This window comes from Urocampus carinirostris, chromosome 11 (genome assembly GCF_059441175.1).
Source record: "Urocampus carinirostris isolate Australia breed hairy pipefish chromosome 11, RoL_Ucar_1.0, whole genome shotgun sequence".
In the NCBI taxonomy this organism is placed as follows: domain Eukaryota; kingdom Metazoa; phylum Chordata; class Actinopteri; order Syngnathiformes; family Syngnathidae; genus Urocampus; species Urocampus carinirostris.
In genome coordinates, this window is record NC_142359.1 from 19639863 (window position 1) to 19664258 (window position 24396).

General features: G+C 37.7%; 1 protein-coding gene across 2 annotated transcripts; it reads left to right on the top strand.

Annotated features, from left to right (window-relative positions):
- Positions 1-4833: 4833 nt before the first annotated feature.
- On the top strand, positions 4834-23830 carry LOC148356694 (tetraspanin-5-like). 2 transcript variants are annotated; one of them, XM_088347631.1, is made up of 10 exons: positions 4834-5262; positions 10347-10397; positions 12039-12185; positions 15917-16087; positions 17772-17897; positions 17977-18024; positions 19108-19224; positions 19294-19355; positions 21403-21505; positions 23566-23830. In XM_088347631.1, exons 1-9 carry the CDS (start codon positions 5182-5184, stop codon positions 21476-21478), a joined length of 879 nt encoding a protein of 292 aa, XP_088203757.1. In that variant the 5' UTR covers positions 4834-5181; the 3' UTR covers positions 21479-21505; positions 23566-23830. The 2 variants fall into 2 exon arrangements, with proteins under 2 accessions (XP_088203757.1, XP_088203758.1); XM_088347632.1 differs by lacking the exon at positions 21403-21505.
- Positions 23831-24396: the final 566 nt, after the last annotated feature.

Consider the following 24396-nt stretch of genomic DNA (forward strand, 5'->3'; position numbering starts at 1 on the left):
CCCTACCCAACCCTGCTCACCATTTCTTCCAAAAAGAAACTGAGCTAGGAACTGAGTTACTTTCTATTAAAAGTATCTAGGGTAAGCATCGATTTCCGTTGCTTTCAAAATAAGTTCTATGTCAAAGAAATTTCCATTGTAGTAGTCATGTAAATTGAATAGCGAAGAACAGATAGGTAATTGTGTTATAGAACCTTTCATGTATTTTTGCCCAGTATTCAAAACAAGTTGTTGTTTTTTTACTGGAGGAGTATTTTTTTACCACTAGGAGGCACTAAATATTATACAATGTCACTTTAAATGGAAAACTCTTCATTTAAATCATTAGTGCATGTGTTTCTTTCTATCTTATTAAAATGATTTTATTACCAAGACTCAAAGGTTTAAGTCAAGTCATGTTTATTTGTGACGCCCTTAATCACAAGGAGTCTCAAAGGGCTGCACAGACCACAGACTATTATTACACCATCCCTTAATCTAAAACCTACATGAGGAAAAAAATAAAAAACCTCAACATGAAGAAAACGAAGAAACCTTGAGAAGGCACTGCACATGAGGTAATCCCCCTTCCAGGATGACCAGGCTGCAATGGATGTTGAGAAATGTAAAATAATTTTACGCCACTCGAGACTCCCCTGAAAGAAGCTGACTTGTTAGGCCGCCATCTTACTACTACGAAAGCCCAAATGACCAATTTGTGAAGGTAACTCATCCCGGTGGTGCTATCCCAAAACTTACTCAAGTAAATATAACAGATTAAATCTAACTCGATACTACCCACCTCTGGTGATGGCCCTTGTGAAAAAAACTATTTCTGAGCTGTTTGTCCTTGATTTGAGGGACCACTAGCGCCTACCAGAGGGGAACAGGTCAAAAAGAGGTGGGAAGAGTCTTTTATAATGTTGATGGATCTTCTACGGCACAGGTGTCAAAGAGGCGGCCCGCGGGCCAGATCAGGCCCACTAAGGGATTGAATCCGGCCCGCCAGACAGCAATCGGAGAAGCGCAAGAGAAAAACAAGCTGCAGGTTGAAATATGTCCACTTGATGTTGCCAAAGCCAGGTGCCTCCAACAAAGACACTCTACTTGTATTTATTTCTCTCTCTCTCTTTCTTTTTCACCCCTTTTCTCCCTCTCTTTCTCTCTCTCTCTCTCTCTCTCTCTCTCTTTCTCTTTCTCTTTCTTTTCCACCCCTTTTCTCCCATTCTGTCTCTGTCTCTTTCACTCTCTGTGTCTCTCTTTTTCTCTTCCTTTGTTGCTCTTTGTCTCTCTGTGTCTTTGAACCTCTTTTGCTCTAACTTCCCTTTTTTCCTTTTCTCTCTTACTCTCTTCCTACCCTTTGTGCTTTCTTTTCTCATTTCTCTTTATCTGTCTTTCTATTTCTCTTTGGATTTCTTTATTCCTCTCCTTTTCTTCCCCCCTCTCATGACTCTTTTTATCTCTTTTGTTTCTCACACTCTCTCCCGCTCTCTCTTTCTCTTTTTTTCTCCCACCCTCTCTCTTTTTCCCCCTCCCTCTTTCTCTTATATCTTTATCTCTTTTTTCCACCCCTTTTCTCACTATTCCTCTTTTTATCTCTTTTGTTTCTCACACTCTCTCCCGCTCTCTCTTTCTCTTTTTTTCTCCCACCCTCTCTCTTTTTCCCCCTCCCTCTTTCTCTTATATCTTTATCTCTTTTTTCCACCCTTTTTCTCACTATTCCTCTTTTTATCTCTTTTGTTTCTCACACTCTCTACCTCTCTCTTTTTATTTCTTTGTCCCACCCTCTCTCTTTTTCCCCTCCCTCTTTCTCTTATTTCCTTATCTCTTTTTTCCACCCCTTTTCTCGCTATTCCTCTTTTTATCTTTTTTGTTTCTCACGCTCTCTCCCTTTTTTCTTTCTTTGTCCCACCCTCTCTCCTTTTCCCTCCCTCTTTCTCTCATTTATTTATCTCTTTTTCTTTCTCTTGAATCTACTAGTCCGGCCCCCGACAGAATGTTTGTTCTATCGTGTGGCCCCCGAGTTAAAATGACTTTGACACCCCTGTTCTACGGAATCACAAGTTGCCAATGCCCTCCAGATTGGGCCGAGAGCAGCCGATGATCTACTGGGCTGTGGCGATTACTCTCTGTATGTTTTTCCTGTCCGCTACTATGCTCCCAGCATATGACACAGTAACAGCGTATGCCAGAATGCTTAAGTAACTCAAGTGTCGTTACTACAATATTGTATACCTGTTAACCTATACACTTCCCCCGTATTCTTTTCAATTTTTTTACCATTTCAAATTGTATACAGCCCTTTACAGCCTACATTATCCACGGATCACTACAAGATGCGAGCGCGTTGTTGACCCAAAACAGCTGGAGTAGGAGTACCACAACACAGTGGAACCTCGGTTCTCGACCATAATCCGTTCCAGAACCCTGTTCGAAAACCGATTTGTTCGATCACCGAAAATCGTTTTTCCTATTAAAAGTAATGTAAAATCGTTTTAATCCGTTCCAACACCCTGAATGTTTACCATGAACGTAAACATGAAGCTAACCCAGGCTAATCGTACGTTCGCGTTAGCGTAATCTTCCGTACGAAAGATTACGCTAACATGACTGTGTAAAAATAAAAAAATCAGGTCGTTTATACGCCATTTAGCACCCGGGTCTCCACAACAAGTGGTGAGCGGTTAAAGGATAAAGAAAAGAATTATGAATAGGATTTCTTACCTTTGTGGTGGTCTGCAGAAGCCATGCTCTATTCCCTCAAAAGAAGGGAAACTCGCACACCTTCATTTTGCTATTATTTCTTTCTTAAATGCAATAGTTGTACGCACTAATCTTCTTTTTTCACCTGTAGCAACTTTGCTGCTTGCACCGACCTTCTTCGGAGGCATAATTAGGGGCTAAAACACTCCGTTCACCGATATTAAAAGCGAAAGCGAAAAGAAGTGCGCGCGCACGTCATAACAGTTCTTCACGAGGGGTGGGGGCAATCTACACGATCTACACCTGTACGCCGCTCAGCATCGCACCCTAGCGTACCGGCGTTCGAACTCCAATTTTTTAAACGAAAAGCGAAGCAAGAATTTCTCGACATTTTTGGTCGAGAACCGATTTGTTCGAACTGAAAGGCGTTCGAAAACTGAGGTTCCACTGTAGTTTGAAAAGAGTTGTCAGGCACATCACCTTCACCAGAGGGCACCATCCAGGTGGTGCGGAGCTGTGCACACCTCCGCCCAATATCCCCACACCTGATATTTTCCCTGACCCTTTATAATGACTGTTTGGACCACACGCAGGGTCGGGTCATTGCCCTTTCCATGCTATTTCCTACCTGTTATCATGACCGGTTTGGTATTTGTTGTCTCCGGATTTTACTTAAGAATACCATGCTCTGTTGAGCACACCTGCCTCCATTCTGGCTTCCCTGCATTGGGTCCACTCTCCGCAAACGTAACAGGAGCGAGAGAAGGTTTTTTAGGTTGTGAAGGATTTTCTACATTTGAGTATAAAGGATTTTATATGATCAAATACAAATTACATTTAATGCAAAAGATATTCACTGGCTGGGCTGTGGGGCGAGGTCAGGGCACCCTAGTAGAAAATGTTGTTTACAGGAACGGCGGGAACGGGACGAAGGGCTGATAAGATATTCAGCACATCCAGACGCAGAGGGGCCCTGATGACGTAGAAATACTCGGTGTTGTTTTGAACATTCCAGACATCGCGCCCATGGGAGGAGTCGGCACGCCATTGTGCGGGGAGAAGATGGCCAATAAGAAGAAAGCTACAGGACTTCAGAAGAAGGCTTCCCTGAGACTCCAACAACACTAATTCGGCCGTTTACGTTGGAGTTCACTTAGTTAAATAGTTAATGAAATTAAATCTGCCCCCCGTGTAGAAATGACAGCTTTCTTGTTTCTTTTCTTGTTTCTTTTCCATCAAGAAACGAGCGCGCATAAATCGTTGGGTGAATGTAGGTTGTGTTAGGTTAATGGAGTCAGATAACTAATTTGAACAATATGGTAAACGGTACATTTTGATATTTAATTCCCAACAGTTGAGTCTCGCATTTAGAGTCGCAATATACAAAAACAACCTACACAGCTGTTGTTTGTACGGGGTACACAAATCCCAATTTTAATGAACACATTTTGTTTGCAATTCCAAAGGAAACCCGCCTTTTCAAAAGCACTGAAGGATCCACCTGTGGGCGCAAGTCGTTAAAATAACTGACTGGACCTAGGACATCATTAGGAATATCATTGTATTTTTCATTTTATCCTACATAGTCTGTATTTTTGTGGGTAAATATATGCTGCGTTATGTTGCGAGGTTTATTATCGCTTACTAAGGGGAATTGCTATCAGTAATAAGGGCAGCAATTGGCTGAGGTTGGCAGGTATGTAGCCACTCACCACTGAGCCGTTTCAAATTAAATGATTAAATTATTAATGTTGATTAATAAAAGTGTATTTATGATACAACTCGAATAGATTGTTCTCAGCTCAGGGATGCTGCTGGAAATGTGAATTTCCCTTCGGGGATGAACAAAGTATCTATCTATCTATCTATCTATCTATCTATCTATCTATCTATCTATCTATCTATCTATCTATCTATCTATCTATCTATCTATCTATCTATCTATCTATCTATCTATCTATCTATCTATCTATCTATCTATCTATCTATCTATCTATCTATCTATCTATCTATCTATCTATCTATCTATCTATCTATGAAAAGCACGTTACACATAAAAACAGTACACTAGAAAAGCAACTTCTCTCCGCGTTTTGATTGGCTGAGGTGGATATCATTCAATTTGGCCTCGACGAATGAGAGCGTAGCACCTGCTTTTAACGATCCGCCTTTCGTTGGGCACACTATCCCAGAGCAAAGGACCGCGTTTTTAACAAAATGGCGAAAAACGACAGAAAACTTCCGTCCCATTCGAATTGCGGCTCGCATACGTATTCTACTAACGTCTGATAATGACACAGAACCGACAAGGCGACGACTTTAGAGGAAATTTCGACTAGCGGTGATGTTATGTATCCGAGGAATCCCTCTTGAACCTGCTTCACAAAGAGCGTGAAGAAGGCCCACCCTGGTTTTTGTTTTCAATTCGCTCCATTTACATTTTGTTTCTTTTCTCTTTTTTTATTTTGTTTTCGCTCGACCAGCCGATGATGAGCAAACATGTCAGGAAATCACTACAAAGGCCACGAAGTCAGCTGCTGCATCAAATACTTCATTTTTGGATTCAACATCCTCTTCTGGGTAAGCCGACGCATTCACATCTGTTCCGTTTTATTTCGGGATTAATCCTAAATCATTCCCGAGGCGCATTTTGCACGGGGAAATAAGGGAATCGAACCCTGCTGGTGCAATACCAAAAGCTGGGTGACAGTTGCTAATCGGCTTGTTGATGCCCTTCTCTTTCGGCAAAGACGTCAGGCGCAAGTTTTGTCCAGAGCTGCAAGGCACTTGAGACAATATTATTTCTCTTCCATTTAGTCATATTTTATCCCCAGTTACACTTACTTCTGCAGGGTTTGTACGGGTGCTTGAAATCCTCGAAAAGCTTGAATTCTAATGTTGTTTTCAATCTTTGAAAAGTAATGTGATTCTGGGTGAAGTGCGTTTTAATGTCAAGTCATGTTTTTTTTGTTTCGACCTTAATTACGAGAAGTATCAAAGGGCTGTACAGACTACCATTACACCATCAATAATAATATTAATTACACTAAAAAGGAAAAAACTAGGAAACCTACACAAATATTACTACGGTGATACTATAATACATAAATACTACTACAGAAATATTATATAACAACTTAAAAATACTGCAAAAATACTACTACGGATATACTACAAAACTACAAATGAAATATTACAAAAATACTGCTACGAAAATACTACAAAACTTCTAATAAAATACTACAATTATACTGCTATGGAAATACTACAAAATTACTACAGAAAAACTACAAAAATACTACTTCAGTATTAGTATTAAACAAAAATATTACTAGAGAAATATTCCAAAATTACTAAAGAAATAGTTCAAAAATATGACAAAAATAATACAAAAATCCCCCTAGAGTATTACTATGATACTAAAATATAAGTACACACATGAAGCTGCAAGACACTTGAGACTATATTAATTATCTTCCATTTATTCATATTTTATCCCCTCTACCCCAGTTACACTTACCTCTATCAACAGGGTTTGTACGGGTGCTTGAAATCCTCAAAAAAGCCTGAATTTTAATGTTGTTTTCAAGCATTGAAGAGTGATGGGATTCTGGGTGAAGTGCGTTTTAATGTCAAGTCATGTTTTTTTGTTTAGACCTTAATTACGAGAAGTACGTAAGGGCTGTACAGACTACCATTACACCATCAATAACAATATTTATTACACCAAAAAGGGAAAGACCTAGAAAACCTAATAAAATATTAATACAGTGATACTATAATTCAAAAATACTACTACAGAAATATTATATAACAACTGAAAAAATACTGCAAAAATACTACAAAACTACCAATGAAATATTACAAAAATACTGATACGAAAATACTACAAAACTTCTAAAAGGGGCGGCAGTGGCTCAGGAGGTAGAGCGCTCGTCTTGGGATCAAGAGATCGCAGTTCGAATCCCGGCTCCTCCGTGTTACATGTCGAAGTGTCCTTGGGTAAGACACTGAACCCCTAATGCCCCCAACAAGCAGGTTAGCGCCTTACATGGCTGCACGGCCGCTATTGGGAAATGTGAAGCACACTGTAAAGCACTTTGGGAAGTCTTGACTTGAAATGCGCTACATAAATGCAGACCATTTCATCATTTCATTTCATAATAAAATACTACAAATATACTGCAATGGAAATACTACAAAATTACTACAGAAACACTACAAAAATACTACTTCAGTATTAGTATCAAACAAAAATATTACTAGAGAAATATTCCAAAATCACTGAAGAAATAGTACAGAAATACTACAAAAATCCCCCTAGAGTAATACTATGATACAAAAATATAAGTACACACATGAAGCTGCAAGACACTTGAGACAATATTAATTATCTTCTATTTATTCATATTTTATCCCCTCTACCCAGTTATACTTACTACTATCAGCAGGGTTTGTACGGTGCTTGAAATCCTCGTAAAGGTTGAATTCTAATGTTGTTTTCAAGCATTGAAAAGTGATGGGATTCTGGGTGAAGTGCGTGTAAATGTCGACCCATGTTTATTTCTGTAAACCGTAATCATGAGAAGTATCAAAGTGCTGTACAGACTACCATTACACCATCAATAGTAATATTAATTACACTAAAAAGGAAAAAACCTAGGAAACCTACACAAATATTACTACAGTGATACTATGTTAGAGCTATTAAAATATTAATACACTAATGGCTAGAGTGATCAGACAGGAATGCAAATGCAGTTTCAGAAACCACTGCGCAGCGGGGAGAGACACAGACGTGGTATCTCCCGTTCCAGGTGGTACCAAGACTCCCCTCACACTGTTTGCAGCTAGCGACCGAGTTTTATTCAAAGTTCGCGCATGCGTGGAAGTTATCAATGACATCACAAATACATCTTTCCATACATACAAGGAAAAATAACTGAAGTATATGTGTGTATTCAAATCAGACTATGTGTGTGTTTTAATGATTACTCATACATTCAAAATGGAAAAATAGTAAATACAAATAAGAAATAAGTTAAAATGTGGGTTAATTTCATCAGGATTATTTGTAACATAGAACACAGAGAAATACACAATTAACTAAATATGATCTACTTTACATACTATAATACAAAAATACTACTACAGAAATATTAAATATCAACTGCAAAAATACTACAAAATAAAAAATGAAATATTACAAAAATACTGCTACGAAAATACTACAAAACTTCTAATGAAATACTACAATTATACTGCTACGGAAATACTACAACATTACTACAGATACACTCAAAAATATGACTTCAGTATTAGTATAAAACAAAAATACCACTAGAAAAATATTCCAAAATTACTAAAGAAATAGTACAAAAATAATACAAAAATCCCCCTAGAGTAATACTATGATACTAAAATATAAGTACACACATGAAGCTGCAAGACACTTGAGATAATATTAATTATCTTCCATTTATTCATATTTTATCCCCTCTACCCCAGTTATACTTACTTCTATCAGCAGGGTTTGTACGGGTGCTTGAAATCCTCAAAAAAGCTTGAATTTTAATGTTGTTTTCAAGCATTGAAAAGTGATGGGATTCTGGTGCGTTTTAATGTCAAGTTATGTTTTTTTGTTTAGACCTTAATTACGAGAAGTATCTAAGGGCTGTACAGACTACAATTACACCATCAATAATAATATGTATTACACCAAAAAGGAAAAAAACTAAGAAAATATTAATACAGTGATACAATAATACAGAAATACTACTACAGAAATATTACATAACAACTAAAGAAATACTCTGATATCCTACAAAACTACTAATTATATACTACAGAAACGCTACTTCATTAATAGTATAAAACAAAAATACCACAACAGAAATTCTACAAAAATACTAATAGTAGTCTGTACAGCCCTTTTTGTGATTAATGGCATCACAAATAAACATGACTTGACTTGTTTCTCAAAAACTCAGCTTAAAAATCATGCCAACGCTGCTCTCTGGTGGCTTCGCCTTGCCAATGCATTTTTTTTCCCAAGTGATTAACGGAAGCTGGCATTAGTTTGTAAGGCATTGAGCTATGAAGCGACATCTCCCCCTGGGGGTCGCGTCTAAATAGACATGTGCATGCTACACACACTACGAAATGTGTACCACTTGCAAGGATTACGTATAATTTTTTGATATTTATTATGGGCAGTGCAAATAATTAAGATCGTGTTTCCCAGTAGTAAATTGTGATGGGAAGAACTCCCTGCAACTGAAAATGTAAGCTACATACTGTAGTTTTTACCCAACACCTATATGGGGAGAGATTCATCTAAAAAATATTCACACATGTATCGTTCAGTTCCACATATATATTCGTGAATTACTCAAGATCTAAAATTACACACACAAGATAAAAAATCTCAAATGTAAATCACAGATATAGTTGTGATTCTGCAAAATACATGATTCTAGAGGAATTGACTCTGAAAGTACTTTGAGAGTGCCTCATTCTAGTCACAAGTCCACTATAATTGTATTTAAAATCAAAAGACATTAGATATTATCTCAGCATCATTCTATTTTTGCTTCATTACATAAGAGCATTATGGGAAAGTGTTTGGTCAACTGTTATACAACATCAATTTGGCTAATAATGTTCGACTTTAACTTTAAAAATGCGATACAACGTGGAACCAAGAGTAATGATAAAGTAGTGATGAGATTAAAATCTACTGCCATTTCTTATGTCATCTAGATTCCTAGTGGTCTAGTGATAACACAGTGCAGTTGGGCTCAATATTATTGTTTTATATGTTACTGTTATTACTACTAATTCAATAGTGGGCTGTGAGAATATTGTCAGACATCAAACCGGTCCGTGGTGCAGAAAATGTTACCGACCATTTCCGTGTGTAATGCACATTTTTGTTACCCGTAAAATAACTTTAGTTTGTCCGTGTTTTATACACGAGGTTTTTTTATAGTCTATCTGAATTATCGTATTTGAGCAATGATAGAGCAGTTGGAAAATATTGCAGACCACAATTGCATGACATGTGATGCAACAGGAATCGAACCCGGACCGCAGCAATGGGAGCGCCGATTCCTAACCACATCAGCACACCGGATGTAGATGATGTAGGAAAAGGCATTCGGTTAATATGTGCGGCCATGATTAAAATCATTTATTGACGACGTAAATATTGAACACAATACGCAAATAAAATAAAAAAATATATTTATTTAATGTCATTTAAGTCAAATTCATCAGCAGATTCACCAGAGAGTTGTTTCGTCGACTTTCTGTTCAATTTATTCTTCTCTGGTACAGTGGGTAAAAATAGTGTGACAAAGACATGAAATCTTATGCCTTTTCTTACGTCATCCATATCCCTAGCGGTATAGCAGTTACACAGTGGATTTAGACTTTTAACTATTATTGCTGTTATTTTTATTGTTGTTATTACTAATGTTATAATTAGGCCGGGACGCAAGAACATTGTCAGACTTTGAATTGGTCCGTGGTACAGAGAAGGTTGGGGACCACTGTTTTATAATAGGGTAGACATCTTAACCTCATATATGTTTTTGCACACATGGTACCATGAAGTTTTTCAGATTTTTGCTTAAGTATTTTATTTTTGCATTTTTTTGCAGTTGCTAGGCATGGCCTTGGTTGGAATTGGCTTGTGGGCATGGAGTGAGAAGGTGAGTGGAGGCTAGGGCTAAACTAACATTTTTTAATACTTGATTATATTATTAATAAATCAGATTCTTATTTTTTGGGAAACGGATCGGAAGCCCTTTCTTCAGTACCCCTCAAAAAATTCCACATTGACAGTTTAAAGAGTGCAAAAATGACAAAGGAAATTGTGAATCAATTGTTGATTTGGTACATTTTAGAAAATAAACAACTGTGGTGATGATTACAGTTTTAACAGTAAAATGTCCTTAATTTAACACAAAAAAACTCACTTTACATCTGGGGTGTCAAACTCATTTCAACTCTGGGGCCACACGATATAACAAAGAAGATTGTCTCGGGGACCGGACTAGTAGGTTAGAGAAATAAGAGAGCGAGAGAAAAGGGAGAGAGAGAATGAGAAACAAAAGAGATAAAAAGAAAAATACTGAGAGAGGGAAAAAGAAATCCAAAGAGAGAGAGAATGGGAGAAAGAGAGAATGGGATTGCAAGAGGGAGAGAGGTAAAGAGAGAAAAGGAAAAAAGGAAGAGAGCAAAAGAAGGTAAAAAGACACAGAGAGAGAAAGAGATAGAGAGAGTGAGAGGAAAAGGGAGGAAGATAGAGAGAGAGAGAGAGAAATACAAGTAGCGCTTCCCTCAGCGTTGTCTCACGGCTGGGTTCAATCCCTTAGCAGGCCCGTGATCCGCCTGTTTGACACCCCTGCTTTACATGGAAAAATTAATTAGAAATCTTAATTTGCTACTGGGGAGTTTACATTTGTAAAATTTGGGTTATTTTCTACATGTGAAAAATAATAATGATTAAAATTATTAAGTTTTAACCATGTTTAGAAAAAAAAACTCTGTTAAAGATTTTGTGCACGTTGAAGAGGAACCTATTTTCTTCCTTCCCATGTTCGTTTATATTTGGGTTATAAGGCCGGGCAAAGTAAGAGGTGGTGAAGAGCAGTTTGGTTGAGGATTTCATTATATAATATTCTGAGCGCAAATGTGGTAAAGAACAATGGCTGTAAAAATAACAAGTGCATAATAAATCTTGGCTGACAAATACTTTTATACTGCGAGGGTGTCCATGAGTAAAAACAAAACCTGCACTTTGATGAAAACAAAATAAGGTAAAGTGGTAGTGTAAAATTCCACTGCATAACGCTTTGTTTAAGCTGGATTCACCATTTATGGGTATCATTCAAGGCCATCTTCTGGCTACTTAAAAAACAAAACAAACTAAAACAATGGAGAAGCTGGAGAATAATGATTGAATAAATCCAGAAGTCAAATAATTACAACCAGATGAATAAACAAATGAAAAAGTTACTTAATTGCGACTAAATTACATGCTTACCCTAGGGTGCCATGTTTCATCTCTTCGCATATAATGTTTGTTACGTTTTTAACAATGACAAAAGACAATTCAATGAAATGAATGATGTTTAAAATGACTGAAATAAAGAGACCATGAAGAAATCTTACAATCATGACTACATATGTACAGTAACTATTTCAATATTACAACAACGTAATGGTGTGATGATTTCATCATCCAATCAAATGTCTTCATTGTGATTTAAAGGTTGATTTAGTTTATATGTGACATTTTGTGAGACCAGTTTTCCAGTGTTTGACGTGTGATCTTTTGTCTCCTCGAGGGTGTTTTGTCCAACATTTCATCCATCACAGACTTCGGGGGTCTGGACCCGGTCTGGCTTTTCATGGTGGTCGGCGTCGTCATGTTCATTCTGGGCTTCGCCGGATGCATTGGAGCGCTGCGAGAGAATACCTTCCTGCTCAAATTTGTACGTTACATGCAATTTACAGTGCATCTGGAAAGTACCTTATTTTCCGCATTATAAGCCGCACCCTGACAAAATAGTCTTTTGTTATATATATTTAATACAACAGGCCTACTGGACTATAAGGCGCATGCAGTTGTAGTAAAAGCCACCATGTTTATTTTTGTATAGCTGTACTTACGCTGTATATTAGTGCGATGATTGATCAGTCAATAAGTGTCACTGATAAGGATCGCAAAACATTGTTTGCGGTGGTAATCAAACCCGGGTCGCGAAGGTGAGGGCGCCGAAAATGTAATACTAGACCACCAGTGGTACAGATGACATACAAAAAAGCGTTAGACCTTATCTCATTATCAATCATTTTACTAACTGTGCCAGAAGCACTGATTTGCTTAGTCCATTTTGTTCTGCGTGACTAATGTGTATACATACACGAACGTGCTTGAATAGTGTTTTCTTGAGAATTTTTGTTTTCTTTTTCTGTCTTTCGCAACTTTTTTGACGCACAGGTGGAAGTGGATAAACTGTTAAACCTAAAACAATGTAGTACAAAATGCACTATGCAATTTAGTTTTTCAGTCGCTGTGAGTAAAAACAGTGGGATAACAAGATAATCTCTGCATGGTCGTATGCCATTTGTACTACTGGTGGTCTAGTGGTGAGGTTTAGGCACCCTCACCGTCACACCCAGGCTCAACTCCCATTGCATACAATAAATTACAACTTTTGCTAATCCATTGCGTAAAATTTTGTTTAGTGCTGTATGCATTTCCGAAAAAGTTGGCCAATAAACAAAAAACAGAACGGAGGGGAGTGTTTCTACCCCCAATGCAGAAGATTTCAAAATCTTTGTCTCTGAAGGTTTTAAGCCGCTACAGCCTTTAGAAGAGCTGGAGAAACTAAATAATTTCCTGGTTGAGCGCATAACATCCACTTTACTTTACGATATATAAGGCACACTGGTTTACAATGCACACTTTCAAATTTAAGGCAACTTTGGGGTTTTTAGGTGTGATTTCTAGTCTGGAAAATACGGTATTTACGGAGCTTTATTTTGAATTTGTTTACAGGACTATTCTAAAATTAATTCCATTTGCCCTCCTTCAAAATTCTACACACAACACCCCTTAACTCATCCAATGGGAAGTGTGGGTCCCAGACAATTTTTGCCTTTTTCACTCAATTTTGAAGACCTCCAGAAAATGTGGTTCTGTAGCTATATAGGCATAGGGCACATCAAAAGAAAGCTTGAACCCTCATCTTTCGTTAGGAAAAAAGTATGTTTCTAGATTTAGCCATTCTTTAGTTAACAACAGTTGAAAATTGCTCGAGTTTCTTGAAAATACTTGTTTGCAAGAACTCTTCAGAGAAAATTGTTTTTCTGTGAAAGGATGCATTTTAATCAGGACATTAACATTAGTGTTTTAAAAAAAAAATGCATCTGTAATACCTCCAATATCTTAACCATGCTTCCCATAAACAATAGAGTGATTTGCTTTCGTCCGATGTTTCCAGTGAAGTGATCTTGCATGATTCCAGTCACCATGGGGATCGCATTCCTACAGATGGGCAACTTAATTATTTATTCTTTCTATATAAACTGAACCCATTGAACCAAATGACGGCAACCAGACTTGACGGTGAAGAAAGGAAATGTATTTATCTATTCTAAAATTCTACTGGTAGCAGGAAATATTTGATTCTCAGGTCCCTAGTAGCAGCAATTGTGTCTGTTAATCTAACCGTTTAATTTGAATGTGGCCTCATGTCAGCTCCCTCTGGGACAGGGGTCTCCAACATGGTGTCCGTTGGCACCGGGTAGTCTCTTAAGAACACCTGAGTAGCCTGCAGACAGGTTCTGAAATAGCTTACCAGTGATGGTTCATTGTGATTTTCTGATGAATTTGATTTCTGACTGACGTGATTTTGAAGTGGTTGACGTAACTTCTAAAAACTACAACCTAATTAAAAAAACAGTTATAACATAGTGGAAAATTATCTTGGCCTGGAGAAGGATGGGCTTCACTCTAACAAAAAGTAGCTCTCGGCTTCAATAGGGTTAATAACCCTTGCTCTAGTTGAATCTAGTTGTAAAATAAATACAATTTTCTCACCCTTCGAGTAATGCACGTTTATATGATGGTATGCTGATTATTTAAATCAATATTATTATTTTGATTTTATGTTTTTTTACCACTAGGAGGCGCTAAATGATGCACAATGTTCTTTAACCAATTTTACATGTGCTTTTGGGTACGTGTCATAACATCCCCACTGTTCACAAACATACAAGTACAGTGGAACCTCGTTTCTCGACCATAATCCGTTCCAGAACCCTGTTCAAAAACCGATTTGTTCAATCACCGTAATCGTTTTTCCCATTAAAAGTAATGTAAAATCGTTTTAATCCGTTCCAACACCCTGAATGTTTACCATGAACGTAAACAAGAAGCTAACCCAGGCTAATTGTACGTTCGCGTTAGCGTAATCTTCCGTACGAAGATTACGCTAACATGAACGTGTAAAAATAAAAAAAAGGATTATGAATAGGATTTACTTACCTTTGTGGTGGACGGTGGTGAGAGAAAAATCAAATGTTTTTCAACCTCTTCTAAAACTTGCGGCAGTTGCTTGGTTATAACGCTAACTTCCTTAGCCGCATCACTCGATTTCACAGCCTCCTTATTCTTCACTATCGTACCGATAGTAGATTTAGCCATACTGTATTCACTAGCAAGATCGGAAATTCGTACACCTTTTTCATATTTATCTATTATGTCTTTCTTAAAGGCAATAGTTGTACGAACAACTTGTCTTTTTTCACCTGTCCTGCGTGCACTGACCTTCTTCGGAGGCATAATTAGGGGCTAAAACACCCGTACGCCGCTCAGCATCGCACCCTAGCATACCGGCGTTCGAACTCCGATTTTTTGACCTAACAGTGAAGCAAGAATTTCTCGAAATTTTTGGTCGAACACCGATTTGTCCGAACTGAGAGGCATTCGAAAACCGAGGTTCCACTGTAGTCTATATTTTAACACTTTTCCAGTTGAAGTTCATTCTATTTGCGTTTACCTGAAAGTTGATTAAGAAAATAAATGGAAGTTATGTTAGTTTTCCCCTCATCCGATCCATGACGATGATCCGCGGATCGAGCTTTTTGATATGTTGAGCCCTGTTACGTAATTCTCAAAATAAATTTGGAACGAGCATAATGGCCCGGCACTGCCATGCCGATACATTTAATTTTGAGTAGTTGGTGGTCAGGAGCTGCAGCATCCTATCTGGTCATCAGAGGGCATTAGATACCCTACGAAAGAAGATCACACACAATAAGATGTTTATATATTTTGTTGGTTTCTTTTGGGGGTGCCTTGACACGAAACCTATCCAAAGAGACTCAAGAAGGAACTGTGAAAATTTTCACGAAAATCGTTAATGCCGTTTAGGACCCTACAAGTCACATACACACAAACAAATCGAGATCCATAAAGTTGCTTACACTTAGATAAATTAGCAAAAATCATCCAAAACCTTATTCATGTTTTGTGTTTAGAACTTAGGGAACAAAATGAATTAAATACATTTTGGAACACAGCTGTAGCATGTGAAAAAAGGGAACCGCTGTAAATGCTCTCTTTATGCACTATATCTTCATCATCTTTCATGTGCTAGAACAGTCCACCGACTGACTGCTTTCCACCTGTGGTGGAAACCCTTTTCTCCCGCAGTTCTCAGTGTTTCTGGGAATCATCTTTTTTCTGGAGTTGACCACCGGGATCCTGGCTTTCGTCTTCAAGGACTGGATAAAGGACCAGTTAAACTTGTTCATCAACAACAACATTCGAGCTTACCGGGATGACATCGACCTGCAGAATCTCATCGATTTTACTCAGGAATACGTACGTGTGAATCGTGCAGTCACCTACACAGTGCATGGTATTTGGGGTTCGTACCGGTGCTTGAAATCCTTGCAACTCCTTCAATTTTAATAATGCGTTTTAAGGGTTTGAAAAGTGCTTTCTTGAAATCATTAAAAAGATGCAGACACTGCCCTCTGGTAGATTTGCTTTGCCATTGCATTTCTTCCCTTGTGATTAACAGCAGCTGGTGTTAGTTTGTATGGCAATTTCCTAAGAAAAGGGTCTATGGCAGGGGTGGCGAACAAGTTTGACACAAAGAGACGAAATTTTTAACTGTGAGAGTCAAAGAGCCACACCACGCACTGACCTGCCATGATAGACAGACACACAAGTCAAGTCATCTTTATTTGTATAGCCCTAAATCACGAAGAGTCTCAAAGGGCTTCACAGATTATTACACTATATTACACAGACTATTTTTCAGCTGACGAGAAGAGTAGGTTATTCATATGCTATGGAGTAGAAGTGAGTTTTAAGTTTAGATTTAAACATTTCCACTGAGGTTGCAGATCGGATCTCAGGGGAAAAAGAGCATTCCACACAAACACACACAATTAAAAACATATTATTTCCCATAACACACTCCTCTCCTTACAATACAAGTATCGTTCTTGTGTTGATTTCAAGGAAAGTGTCCACCCTCAATCCACACAAAAAAAAACTAAACATGAAACAAGGCAAAGAGCCACAGTATATAGAAAATATGATGAGGCAAAGAGCCGCATGCGGCTCTAGAGCCATGTGTTCCCCAGCCCTGGTCCATGGGTTATGCTCAGAAGAGCAGGTGCCAGCTACACCTAAACAGGCCTCTTTGAAATATTTGGCCCAACCTCACCCTGGCCAGAGCCCCAGCGGCCTCCACAATGTAAATTGAGTTTGGTTCATACTGGGTTAATAAGGGTGCTTGAAATCAGAGAAAATGCTTGAATTGAAGGATTCGAAAGTGATTGAATTTTGGGTGAAGTGTTTGTAGGTGCCATGTTTCACCACAAATCTGCTTAAACATTACCTTCACACTGCTCTCTGGTGGCTTGGCCCTTGAGTTTCTTCTTCCCTCGTGATTAACTGCAGCTGGCATTAGTTTGTACGGCATTGTCTTCGAAGCATCATCGCCCCCTACAGGTTGCACCCAAGAGGACAGGTGCATGCTCTTCCAAAACAGGGCACTATGAAATGTGTATTAGTGCAAGAATGACGTAACAATTATAGACATTTATTCTGGGCCGTGCGAAAAATTTAGGTAGCGTTTACCAGTTTTAATTTGTAAGAGGAAGAACTTCCTGCAACTGAAACTATAAGCTTTTACACAACACTTTTAAGAATGTTTACACAAGTATTGCTCAGATCCACAAATCTATTTGCAATTTACTCAAAATCTAAAAATCTTACGTCTTGATCAATGCACACGCAAAAGAAAAAATGGCATGTGTAAATCGCAGATGTATTTGTGGATCTGCAAAATAAGTTTTATTTTAAATTTGGGTAATTTGATTATTATTTTTTGGGTCTCGCGGTACAGTCATTTTTGGTTTTGGACCAAGATTTTAATTTCTGTGCATCCTAGTATCTAATTATATAATCTATAGATAATGTATGTTCCTTTTTTCTTTATTATTGTTTTTTATTTTATTTTTTCCCATTTTCTGCTATGACTGTATTTCAGTGGGAGTGCTGCGGTGCTTTCGGGGCGGACGACTGGAATCTTAACATCTATTTTAACTGCACGGATGGAAATCCCAGTCGAGAAAAGTGCGGTGTTCCTTTTTCCTGCTGCACCAAGGACCCTGCAGTATGTCCCCAAAGCCGTCGTCTAGCCGGACAAATCCCGGTTTTATTAATACTGATTTAAAAAAACATTTTTTTTCCAGGAGGATGTGATAAACACTCAGTGTGGTTATGATGTCCGAGCAAAACCAGTAAGTGTGTCTCTAAATATTTATTCCATTATCAAGTCATCAAAAACGAGTATTTTACCAAGATCACGTCTTTGGCCATGACCTCTAATAATTGTAGCGCACAGGCAAAGGACTAAGACATTTCTAATTAAAAGTAAAATGTAACAAATTTTAATATGCACGCATGTTGAAGTTGGGGTGCATCGTTTGAGCTGTCCTTTAAGAAAGTCGATAAGTTAAATATTTTCTGTGTTAACAACTCCCAACTGAGTTCAAAGAGCCCTTGCGTTTTTTCCCACCGCGCCGATCTGCTTTTCTTTTCAGGGTTCGTTCGGATGCTTGAAATCCTTGAAAATGCCTGAATTTTAATGTTGTAGTTTCAAGTTTTGAAAAGTGCTTAAGTTTTTGGTGAATTGCTTGTAAATGCTTCAAACTGATGCCATTTTTCTCGGCAGTCTGACTCAATAGACCACACATTAATTGAAGATTTGTATTAGTGCAAAGATTATGCATCAATTATGGGCAATGCATAAAAAAAAAGGTAGTACTTCCAAGTGGTCAATTGTCATGGAAATAACTTCCTGCAACTGAAAATATGAGCTACATGTAACCGTCATTTTTATCACTTTTATCGGGAAAGATTTGTCTCAAAAATCTTTACACAATTATTATTCAGATCCACAAATGTATTTATGATTTCCCAAATATCTAAAAATCTTACGTCTTGATAAATGGACACGCAAAATAAAAAATGGCATATGTAAATCACAGATATATTGGTGGCTTTGCATTATACATGATTCACACCAAGTTTCTTTTTTTAATGGTACTGGAGAAATTGGGAAATTTGCTTTGAAAGTCCTTAAAAAGTACTTGAAATTGGGCAAAATATTTACAAAACCTGTACATTACTTTTCGCAAAGCTGTTCGAGGCAGAACACATTAGGTAGCAGGAATGTGGGGTGGGGAAGTGCCCCATGGGTTTTCCTTTTTTATTTATTAGTGTTAAATGAAAATGGTGAAAGTAACATATCATGTACTTTGCCCGATCATTTTCACCATTATCTTTCTCAATTTTACAAGTTAACAATTTGTGTTATGCAGGATTCTGAGCAGAAGGATCACATCAATGTGAAAGGCTGCGTGCCGCAGTTTGAGAAATGGCTACAGGGAAACCTTACACTAGTGGCGGGAATATTCATCGGCGTCGCATTGCTCCAGGTCAGAATCCAACTTAAATGATTGATTTCTATTTGAACATGTTGAGAAATTAAAATTTGCTGTCCTCAGATCTTTGGAATTTGCCTGGCACAAAACCTAGTGAGTGACATTGAAGCTGTGCGCGCAAGCTGGTAAGGAAATGATCGGACCCTGATAGATATTTTTCATTTCCTCCCTCTTCTCGACACGAAGTTGTGGAACCTCTCAAGTGGAATATACAGTAGGGTCGTTCCATTTTAACTCATCCGGTGTTTTACACCCAGACGATTTTGATTTTCGGTTTGGATTGTGCAGCACTAATTTGAATTGTTTTCATTCAATCGGAGCAGGGGGTTTGGACCTACGTCCGATGGAATTTTGAAGACCGAATTACTTCCCACAATGCCTCTCCTGTCATTCAGTTCAGAATCACTTGCGCTTCTTAAAGACTTTGCGAGTCGTCTGTAACGCGGACCAGTTTAATGTCAACAATATTTTAGTAGCCCGGCTTTATAATAACATTAACAATTTGGTATTATGACTAAGTTACCATGACAAGACAAGATCTCAGTGTGGGCAAGAAGTAATTTTCTGTGGGTTGCGGGCCTTTTGCCTCATTGCAAAATAATGCACTTAAGTCGATAGGCGCCGCCCCAATTGTGTTTGAGAGGGACCGCATCTCGTTATATTGTGATTTTATTCTTTTTGATTTCTTTTCATGGCCCATAATAATGGGTCCCAAGAAAGATAGCGATAAGGTGAATGAAAAGTTGGAAACAGTGGGTATTTTAAGGCAATTTTAGAGGATGACTTTTATGTCAGTATATACAGTACTTGAAGTTGTTTTGGTATTGTTGGTCATTTTGTTTTTTGGGGAAAAATGAAATATTAGAATATATTCTACTACCTCTGCTATAAACTTCACAATCCTTCATTGGATCCATTTGAGTATTGGTCTTTTTTTCTGGAATTAAGTTGCAGCTTGTCATTGGGGTGAAACGTGGTAGTTTTACTCCTATCAATTCACACCAGTTGAAAACCACTGCACTAGACTATTGGTTCTGAACTGGTCTAACGAGTGTTAAGCTGCAACCCAAATCAAGAAAAAAATTCCACTCATCAGATGTATCTCATGAAGGGATTGTGCAGTTTAAAACAGACAAAATAACCTGCAAGACGATTCAAAGTATTGTTTATACTGACAAACTTACAGCACATATTAGCGACCTCCTAAAACTGCTTTTAAATAGCCATATATTAAAAGAAATTCCAAATATTATTAGAGTGTGAACCCTAAACATCAATAATTATGTAATCATGCACTTACTAAGAGTAATTTACTGATTAAAGGCTAATAATACAAATGTACTATTTACTGCACCTTCTAGCAGTCCTACAATGGCAGACACTTGGAACACCATTTTCGTTTCCACCTTTAATTTGATCGTTGTCACTGTTTTCTACTTTTACTTCCCCTTATCACTAACTTTCTCGAGACCCTTTATTATTGGCAGAAAGGGGAAATAAAACCAACAAAATTACACAAAAATGAGATGTGGTCCATCTCAAATGCGCCGATTGAATGAACAGGTAGACGAGATCGAGCATAGCATAATCGCCATCTACTTTAAGGAGTGCACTGTTTGCAAATTAACATTTTATTGCAAGAACACTGAACTCATGCACGAACTTTGCAAAAACCTTTCTGCGCCAGATGTTTCCGGTGACATGATCACACGATTTCGGTCACAAATGCGTTCCTGCGGACGTGCACGAAACGTCATCCCTCTCCAACCAGACTATGACGAAGAAATTAGAAAAGTTCAGTTGAAGCATTAAGTACCTATCCATAGCTTTGCTTTTCTCACCACACTGCTTTACTGAGCTTACTAGCCATTTGGGCTGCCTACATACTCAATTGTTGGATAGGGATGTCTTCTCAATGTGCGGACAGATCCATACTGAAATCATTCCCAGGGGCTTGTTACTTACTGATGAGCTATGCCAAACTCTTTATAATAGTTTTTTAAATACATTTCAAATAAATATTTTTACATTTTGGCATTCAAGTGTTAAGTTATGGCTTTGATTGAGTTAAACATTTTTACTACCTGAATACTACATTTGACTTGAGAGGTTTCGCCAGCAGGTGCGCACTTCACTCATTCACCTTTCTTCACCCCTTCACATCTTCATCAGGGTGCCCCCCCAACTCTCGATACGTCGACCCCCTCCATACATGGGCAAGAACCCTCCTCCGGCGTACTACGCATGATGCAAATGCTATTCGAGTTTGTCTTTGGTGGGTGTTGATGTGAAATGTTTATAACTACAACACCAGCCCCTTTGTACCAAAGCCTTCCTACATTTTATTGACAATAGAATGCAGCGCATGTGGTTATTAAAGGGACAGTGTGTATCATTTAGAACAGAGGTTGGCAAACCATGTCTCTCTGCAGCAACAAATCGATACAATCGATGATTGATAGCAGTGGCAACTAATTTCATTATCGATTCGTTGTTGCGCGATTTATGTGTCACTCGTTGATTCAATGCAAATACAGCTGCATTGAATTTTTTTTGTGACAATGGAGGGCTGTTGAGGGGATATGCTTGTAGTACTTCAATCCAGCAGACGGTGACCTGAGATCACGATTTGCGTGCTCTTAGATTTGGTGAAAAACTTGTAGCACTTTGGTCCGGCAGAGTTGTAGTATTTAAAGTGTGTATTATTTAGTGCTCCCAAGAGGTAAAAAAAACTAAATTTAGAAACAATACTGATTTAAATAATAAGCAAAGATACATGAACTATCATAAAAACATACATTTAAAAAAAAAAAACACGTACTCATAGGTCAAGAAATTAGCATTTATTCTATATACAATGAGCCTCCCCTAAAGGGAGCTGACATATTTGTCTGCCATCTTGTAGCTAAAAGTCACTTTGAGTCTCCGTAGTTTGTATTATTCTTTGTGGTTGTGACCACTCATTAGTTGGTTGTACTACAATATTCAGAGACATCTAGTGATCACATAATACACACTGTTCCTTTAAGTTGGTGGCATAGCCAGTACGTTAGTTGTTTTAGTAGTAGTTTGTTCGCAGCGTTGTGTGTCTATTGTGATTGTTACTGAGAATTCAACCCCAAGATATTTTTTTAGCAATATTTGATATCTGTGCGGGTCAGATGTATCGACATTTCGTTCTGTATACACGTGTACACGAATGACAATAAAGTAAATCTGAATCTGAATAAGATATACATCTTCTAATTTAATGGTTCTCAACTGGTCAGACTTCAGGACATACCATTACACCTTAATGACAAGCTCCAAATCATGAAAAAAAATCCAATTCTCCAATAAATCGGATGAAAGGATTGTGTAGTTAAAATCAGAGATAGAATATATTCACCTATATTGACCAGCAAAACCAAAAGGACTTCAAGTACCATGTATATTTGAATATAAGCAACCTAGAACTGCTTTTAAATAGCCACATACTAAAAAAAAAAATTGAAGCCAAAATATGAATAAACCCTGTACCTAAACATTATTATTGTATTATGTAGCTATCAAAAGATTCCTATACTGGTTAAGAGCTAAATATATAACATTTTCAAACCATTTACTGTACCTTTTAGGAGCGCTTCAAATATCAGACACTTGTACACCATAATAGTATTTCGCAATCATTTCCTTCTTTGACTGGGATCGTTTTTGTCAATGTTCTCCACTTTTCCTTCCCCTTTTCACTCACTTTCTTCGGACCCATTTTCATGGGCAAAACAACGTGAACAAAACAGACAGAATCACAATAAAATGAGATGTGAGACAGTGGCGATTGAACAAGAAGAAGAGAATGAGCGGGGCATCATTGCTATAGACTGTTAATGAGTGTCATGGACACTTGTGTTTTTTTCTTTTCCCACTAGTTGAGAAACACCGGTTTAGCGGTTCAAATTTGGCACACTGCTTTCATCCAACGTTGTGCAAATGTAATCAGGGATATTCTTCCACTGTATATGGTATGTGGTAGTCATAGCTCGAATCTGGTAATATACTACCGTTCAACCTTGAGTATAACACGCACCCAAAAAATAAGGCAATTCTAAAGTCCCGGTGGTTGCCGATTACTGACGTAAATATATTAAAAAAAAAAGACTTTTGATCTTATTGTAGAAATATCCACTTTGTTAAAATAGGTGACAAGGGTTTCCATAGGGGTTCACGAAATGCAGATCCTAAATGAAGCTTTTCATTTTCATTCAAGAACTGATTTAGAATGTATAAAAGGTAAACAACAGTACTTTATATTTGCAGCTCATAAACCATTTCTTCTTTCCTCTAATTTTGTTGTAGTGGATTTTGAAGACTCAAGCACGGGACTTGAAGACTCCTCGAGGACATCAATGGAGAAGACATTAAGCACCGCTACTCCCTGAGCCAGCAACGATTTAATCACTGTATGACTTCAAATATTGATGGACATGTTGTAAAAAGAACAGCACTTGACTTTAGTTACTGTTGTAGTGGAGACAGTTCTCACATCAGTTGGTTAGTTCCACGTTTACCTTTTGTGATCATTCAAAAGAGCAATAAGAGTTTAATAAATGTTGGAAACCGAGAGGTTGCCTAGTCAACTCACCAGGATAAGCATATAATGCCGATTAACCGCCAGCCCTAATAACTGCCAAGTTAACCGTTTAACTGGCAAATTAGAAGAAGTCTAGATTCGTCCATGGCAGTGTATTGAAAATCTTTGACCCTCGTAACATTTCTGAAAAAGTGAAATAGAGGATAGGAAATCAGAAGATACATTTGAATTACTTAAAGCTAGTACTGATTATCAACCAATAGCTACTAATTGGTCAATCGTGGCATTTATCAATTTCACTGCCATTCCATTTAACTACCAAGTTAGCTACTTAAGTGGGAAATAGAAGATTGTCTAAATCCATCGTTGAAATGAAAATGGATCTCTGTAACATATCCTGAATAGTGAAATGGAGGTTAAAAAATGTAAAAGATGCGTTTGAACAATTTGAAGCTAATCCTGATTATCGAACAGATAATAACTAATTTATTGTAGCATTAAAGTCATTCACCATCAGCCCACTTAACTACTAAGTTAACTAAGTGGAGGATCAACATCCAAATCCGTTGATGGCACTGAAATTAAAATTGATTTTT